The sequence below is a fragment of the Grammomys surdaster genome, unplaced genomic scaffold (assembly GCF_004785775.1).
Source record: "Grammomys surdaster isolate TR1022 unplaced genomic scaffold, NIH_TR_1.0 166, whole genome shotgun sequence".
NCBI classification, from domain to species: domain Eukaryota; kingdom Metazoa; phylum Chordata; class Mammalia; order Rodentia; family Muridae; genus Grammomys; species Grammomys surdaster.
In genome coordinates this window covers 5984325-5991526 of record NW_021604614.1, presented here as the reverse complement: position 1 = coordinate 5991526, position 7202 = coordinate 5984325, and the positions used below count along the sequence as shown (strand labels likewise).

The following is a 7202-nucleotide window of genomic DNA, read 5'->3' as shown; positions in this document are numbered from 1 at the left end:
AGGGGCTGGGGCGTGGCTCAGTGGTAGAGCCCCTGCCTAGAATCCCCTAGTGAGGGGGCTGGGGTGTGGCTCTGTGGTAGAGCCCCTGTCTAGAATCCCCCAGTGTGGTGCTGGGGGCGTGGCTCAGTGGTAGAGCCCCTGCCTAGAGGGGCTTTCAGCCCAGTGAGGGGCTGTAGGGTGCTTTCCTAGCTTACACAAGCACCTAGATTCAACCTAGGGTACTGGGGAGAAATCCATAACAAGGACATAATTTCTACACTTTAATCCTTTACCCGCTGAAACCTTGCAGAAATTTAACTGGATTTCTGCTGCTCCGCGGCAGCCTCCTGAACAGAGAAAAGAGGACCTGCCATCACCCCCATTTTACTGCTTGATATCTGAAAGCACAGCAAAGCGTTCAGCGGAGATTTCAATAGCAAGAGACAGAGGTGAGATTCAGATCAAGTTGGGCACAGCCACGGGCTTACTGCTGGGAGTCTGAAGTAACCAGAGATTTTCCTGGAGCCCCCAGCAGCGTGCATGAGGGAGAAAAGGAAACAAGCGTCACAGCCTTCATAACAACTTTCAGTCAAGACTTGTCACCGGCAGCTGTGACCTGGGGAGGCACACAGCAAGAGCAGAAGATGGCTGTGTTGCTGAAACCTGGGCGAGGACCTTTTGGACACAGCGCATGCTCAGAGTAGAGAGACAATGCTCATATAAGATTTAGATTAACACAGTAACAAAATCTGTGGATCTTTGTAAGTCGATGAATGCCCTTTGGTTTTGTTTGCCCCAGTAAGAGTATCTAACATTCAGATGTCTGTGAGCTTTGGCAAGAGAAAAGCCATTGGCTAAAGGTGTCTGTGGCCTGCCAGAGAGCCTAATTTACTGTTCTGGGATGACAGAGAAAGCTGCCTGTTCCTACCTCCAGAGGCAGATTCCACGCTATATACACGTGTGACTTGTAGTCGTCCATCCAGACCTCAGCCACTCGGAGTGCATTTCTCTTGGTGTAGAAGCCGATGTTGCTGTTATACGGTTTCTTCTTTCGCTCAATGTGGGCCACCCTTGAACACGGAAGGACCTCCATGCTGCCACCACAGAGCCATACCTGGAGGCACAGAGACTTGATCAGTATGGCAGATCAGGATATCCCAGAGGCTATTGTCCTTCCCACATGCCACAAAGCAGTGGTTGAACCTAGATAGCATGGGTCCTAGTTTCCTTTCTGTTACTGTGATAAAACACTGTGACCAAAAGCAATTTAAGGGAGTAAAGGATACATCTATCTTATACTTCCAGGTCATGATCTATCACTGAGAGAAGTCAGGGCAGAAACTCTTGCAAGAACTTGAAAGCAGAAAACATGGAGGAATACTACTTACTGGTATACTCATAAGGCCATGTTTAAATAACTTTGTTGTACAATCCAACACAACCTGAGTAGGGAATGGTGCCACCTACAGTGGGCTGGACCTTCCTATAATCAAGACAACCTTCTCACTCAGTTATGTCCATAGGCCAATCTCATCTAGGCTATGAACTGTATCAAATTGACAGTCCAAGCTGTATCAAATTGACAGTATAAGCCAACTATGACAGTTTAATTTGACTGTCAGTTTGAATGGATCTAAAATCATCTGGAAGACAAACCTTTTGGGCATGTTTATAAAGGCGTTTCTAGACTGGGTTAACTGAGGAAGGAAGACTTGCCCTGAATGTGGGTAGCATCACTGCATAGGTTGGAGCCTTGGACTGAATACAAAGGAGAAAATGGCCAAGGATAAGCATTCATCTCTCTACTTCCTGACTGTGGATACAATGTGACCAGATGCCTCACGCTCCTGCTGTGCCTTCCCCACCATGATAGAATGTACTCTTGACCCCTGAGTCACTATAAATTCTCCCTTCCCAAAGTTCCTTTTCTCAGGTATTTGGTCATAGTAATGAAAGGTTAGCTAATACATCTATGTCTGGCTTGTCCAATTTCCAATTCTGCTGCTTGTCTTTTCTATTATTAGCTGAGGCCTTTAGGAAAATTTGTCTGTGGTTCTTCTGATATAATCTATCTCATTTTTTTCTTCTTTTTTTTTTCAGGGTGTAGTTTTCTTTGTGTGCTTCTTTGCAGGCCTCTGTGGGTACCTGCACATACATGGCATTCGCTCATACATACACATAAATAAAAACAGATAAAAATATGTATGTTTTCTAAATATGTCTTTTTAAACAAAATTAATAAACTTAAGGGCTGGGTTTGCTTGTTGAGTAAATCATTTGTGTAAGAATGAATGCTTGAGTTCAGTCCTGATAGCCAGGCTGGGTAGCTGATAATCCTAGCTTTGGGGAGGTAGAAACAAAAGAATTCCTGTTGTTCACTGGCCAACCAACCACTGCTTTGGTGCTTGTGGGAATGCCAGTAGCCTTCTTGGTGAGCTCTAGGCCAGTGAGAGACTGTCTCAAAAAGGAGGTGGACAATGGCTGAAGAATGACACCTGAGGTTGTCCTCTGGCCCTCTTCATACACAAGCACACACCTACGCACCCACCCACCCACCCACACAAACTCTTAGGGAAAGGTCAGTGTGTGTGTGTGTGTGTGTGTGTGCGCGCGCACAGTTAATTAACACTGGAAAATTTCAGCTTTGAGGTGCACCTTATCTTTGCAGGTGTTAGGGTTGGAACCTGAGTTCCATGCTAGGTGAACACTGAGCCATATGTGCAGCCTGGGTGACATTCTTGGTATTTGTGAGATACACAAGATGTCACTGTCTTTACAGCAATTTTCTGAGACTTTGAGGACAGTGGAGGATCACCCCAACTTCGTCTCAAGGATCTTCATTCCCTCTGCCCACCCTAAAGGTGGTTTCTTGGGTTGTTGATGTATCAAGTTCCAAAGAACTTGGAAGCCCAACACAGGGGCCTTTCTCCTCCTTCCCTTACGGGTTTGCATTTCTTCAATCTTAGCAGTGGCTTTTCCAAATGTCTTCTGTGTCCCTGATTAAGTCACTCTGGGGGCCATTGAAATTGGTTTCCATGTCACTTGGGCAACAGTGAGCTGGGCCTGGTGACACAGTTTAGTCATCCTAGCTACATGTGGGATGGAGGCCGAGGGACCACAGCAAGTTCATACCTGCTTCGTTATGAACTTAGTGAGTCTGCCCCAAAATAAAAAGTCACGTGAGGGCTGGTATATAGTTCAGTAGTAGAGCACCTGCTTACAGTCTCTCAGTGTGGGAGTGTAAAGCACGTATATGGCATGCAGGAGGTCCTGGGATCTTCCTCCAGTCCTGGGCCAAACCAAACCAAAACAAAAGCCCAACAACAACAAAACAACCCAATAACAACATTTGCAAGTAACAATTGTGGATCTCTCAATGCAGAACTTACACAAAATAATCCCATTGGGTCTTCCTAAGTATAGGCAAATTTTAGTTGTTTTATGTTTGTTTGTTTGTTTGTTTGTGTTTGTTTTTGTAAACTATGACTAAAAAAAACATAACCAGATTATATCTGGCTAAGAAAATATTTTAATTTTTTCCTCCCATTCTTCTTTGGGACTTCTTGGTAACACTTGTCCCCTGAGGGCACACTCATCATGCCCCCCCCACCCCCGGTTATTTTCCCTGGTATTTTGTGCCAGGTGAGGAGATGAGCTGTCTCCCCTCACCCCAGTTTAAATGCATCTTCTCTTCCACCATCAGATGGATGCTTCATGGCTTTCCTCCTAAACTCCTTTTACAAAAATTCAATTTCAGCCCTTGACTTTATTTATTACAGTTTCTCAGAAACGGGATTTACGAATGCAGATCTGGAGACATATCTCAATTTAAGTACCGCAGTGGCGAGAACCCCTAAACACCTAGGTTCTACTGCTGGTTGGGTCGATGGAAGCCATTTTTCTTAGCACAGGCTGAGGAATTAAAATGAACCTTGGCAAGTGACATGTGACTCCGAGGAGGGAAGAAAGGCATAATTGAAAGCGGCCTGATTCATCCAGCAGAGTCAGGGGATTGAAGAGATTTTTCCCCCCAGATTGTTGTTGCTTCTGTATTTAAAAGACAAACCATATCAGAGGAAGGCGAATCATACTGATCTGAACTTATCATCCATTTAAAATCCATTACATCTGAACCACCCCGTGGGATAGCATTCTACTGTCATACATGGTCAAGCTCCTGTGTTAAAGAAAACATCCCATGTAATCCCATGTTAAGTGCACTTTGCTCTGTCTTCCTACCTCCCGCCATCTTTCCTCTTTCCTCAAATCCCTTTATTTTTCTTCCATTTCCTCCTTCCCTCCCACCTAACATCTTGCTCCCACCTCCTTCCTTTGTGCTCTGGTGGAGTCTGGGGACGGTGGCAGCAAGATTCTTAACATGTGATGGGCAGTGGGATGAATAATATGTGAAGGGCTGGGAAGATGGCTTACTGGGTAAAGGCACTTGCAGATAGGGAAGGTCCGTTCCCTCGGGTCCATAGGGGAAGGGAGAAACTTGATTCTACAAGTTGTCCTCTGCCCTCCACATGCACTGTGACACACACACACACACACACACACACAAACACATGAAAAGGAAACAAAATATAATAAAACATTCAGCTCAGCATATGAAGGAAGCAGATGGCACAGACTACAAGTCCTTCCCCACTTGGGCTACATAGGACAGACTGTATTGAGAGAAACCCGTGGGAGAGGCATTTGATAGAAATGAGTCACAAGCCTCCTGGACTAGCATGTGTAAGTGGATACCTTTTTCCCACTTTGCTAGCCCACCTTCATCTTCAAGAGTACAATCACTTCAAAAAAATGTATTGTGTGTGTGTGTGTGTGTGTGTGTGTGTATATATATATGTATATAAATATATATGCCTGTGCATATACCTGCCCCACAGTGCATGTGGAGGGCAGAGGACACCTTGTGGGTGTTGATTTTCTCTTTCTACCATATGAGTTCCAGAGACTGAACTCAAATCCTTGGGCATGGTGCCACGTGTCCTTACAATTAGATGCATCTCACTGGCCTGGGTTCCTTATATAACAAGCTATCTTTATTTCTACTTTTGACCATATGCTCCTACTACAACTTTTTCATTCTGGGACATGGAAATCTAAAAACATCATTGTGTGTCTCTCAGGACTCAGATCCACACTGGGATGCTTTGATGCTTAGTAACCTTAATTTCCATCTTCATGGGATGCAGAATCACGTGGGAGACAAGCCTCCTGACACGCCTATGGTGCATCATCTAAATCAGCAGTTCTCAATCTGTGGGTCGTAACTCCATTAGGGATCACACGACCCTTTTACAGGGGTAGAATATCAGATATCTTGCATATCAGATTATTTACATTGCAATTCATAACCCTAGTGAAATTACAGTTATGAAGTGGCAATGAAAATAATGTACCACAACACGAGAAACTGTATTAAAGTGTCAAAGCATTAGAAAGGTTGAGAACCACTGGTATAGATTAAGGCTAGCCTTTGAGAATGTTTGTAGGGTATTGTCCTGGTTGGCCTTAGTGATGTGTGAAGACCCATGTTGACTGTGGGCGGGATCATTCCCTAGTCAGGGAAGAAAGAAAGAAAGAAAGAAAGAAAGAAAGAAAGAAAGAAAGAAAGTAGGAAGGAAGGAAGGAAGGAAGGAAGGAAGGAAGGAAGGAAAGAAAGAGAGAAAGAGAGATTGACCGTGGCACAGACATTCATTGCTGTCTTCTTCCTGACTGTAGCTACGACATGACTTGTGTCTTTGACTCCCCTACCATGATGGGATGTACCTCAAATTATAAAGCCAAAACACTTCCTTAGATTGCTTTGATCTGGGTATTTTGAAGAAGAAAAAAAAACCTTTAATTTTTTTATGTGTCTCTGTATGTGTGCAGAGGCCAGAAGATGGTATCAGCTCACCTGGAGCCTGAGTTACAGTTGATTGCAAGCCACCTAACATAGGTGCCAAGAACCGAACTCAGGCCCTCTGCAAGAGAAGTATACACTCTCAACCACTAGGCCATCACTCCAGTTCTTGTCCAGGTAATTTTGTGACAGTAGCAAAAGTGTAACTAAGACATACATCCGAAACAGAACTGTCCTTCCTTCCCTACGGCGGCTCCAACTAAACAGACATTAAGCATTCTATTGCTCTGTGTTCCCAGAACCCTTCCTGATGACTTCAACTGACAACAATTGGCCTTAGCTATTGAGCCCAACGTCATATACGTGTTCATCAGGACCAGCTTTCTGATCTGGTCCTCTGCCGGAGACATGAAGTAATGTAGACATGAAGGAGCCTGCTGACTGAGTTCACAACTTTTACTGGCGCTGCACATGAGAATAAGTATCGGGGAATGGCCGAGAACATCTTTGGCACCTTCCTATGGAAGTTTCTAGAAGGCAGGTGGGGGATAACACTGTACCCACTTTCCTACCTATAGATATTACTCATCCTGCTTCCACTATTTAGTATGCATTTTGCTGAGGATTAAAAAGCAAGTGTTAGAGTGTAATTATAGATAATCTATGCTTAGCCGCCAGAGGAGACTGAATTATATTTAATTCTGTCTTCAGTATCGAAGGCCATAGCTTTGAGACTGTATGTCCTGAAGTGGAAGGAAGCTGGTATTTACTGTTTTTTAAAGATTGATCTCTTGTTATTTTTCGTGTGTGTGTGTGTGTGTGTGTGTGTGTGTGTGTGTGTGTGTGAGAGAGAGAGAGAGAGAGAGAGAGAGAGAGAGAGAGAGAGAGAGAATTGTCCACAGAGGCCAGTAGAGATTGTCAGGACTCCTAGGCCTGCAGCTATATGCGACCGTGAGCTGCCCAACATGGGAGTTAGAGAACTTGGGTCCTCTGTAAGAACAAGTGATCCTAAATCCAGAGCCATCTCTCCAGCCCGTTTCCATATTGATTTTACAGAGTGTGCGATGTTTAATCTTCATTGTCAATTTGGACAATTGGAGATACACTTCCAGGTGTGTCTGTGAGGGCATTTCCAGAGGGGTTTCACAGAGGAGGGAAGGCCCACCCTGAATTCAGGTGATATATTCTCATGGACTTGGGTCCTGGACCGAATACAAAGGAGGCAGGGAGCTCAGCACCAGCATCCTTCTCTCTCTGCTTCCTGACTGTGAACACAACTTGGCCAGTTGCTCCTCCTCCTCCTCCTCCTCCTCCTCCTCCTCCTGCTCCTCCTGCTCCTCCTGCTCCTCCTGCTCCTCCTGCTCCT

General features: G+C 44.8%; 1 protein-coding gene across 1 annotated transcript in view; it reads right to left on the bottom strand.

Moving 5' to 3' along the window:
- The window catches only part of Galnt17 (polypeptide N-acetylgalactosaminyltransferase 17), a 422194-nt gene that overhangs the window by 29078 nt on the left and 385914 nt on the right, over nucleotides 1–7202 (bottom strand). The window contains exon 7 of the mRNA XM_028766121.1: nucleotides 908–1093. Within this exon, the coding sequence (XP_028621954.1) occupies nucleotides 908–1093 (186 nt within the window). The remainder of the gene's footprint in view (nucleotides 1–907; nucleotides 1094–7202) is intronic.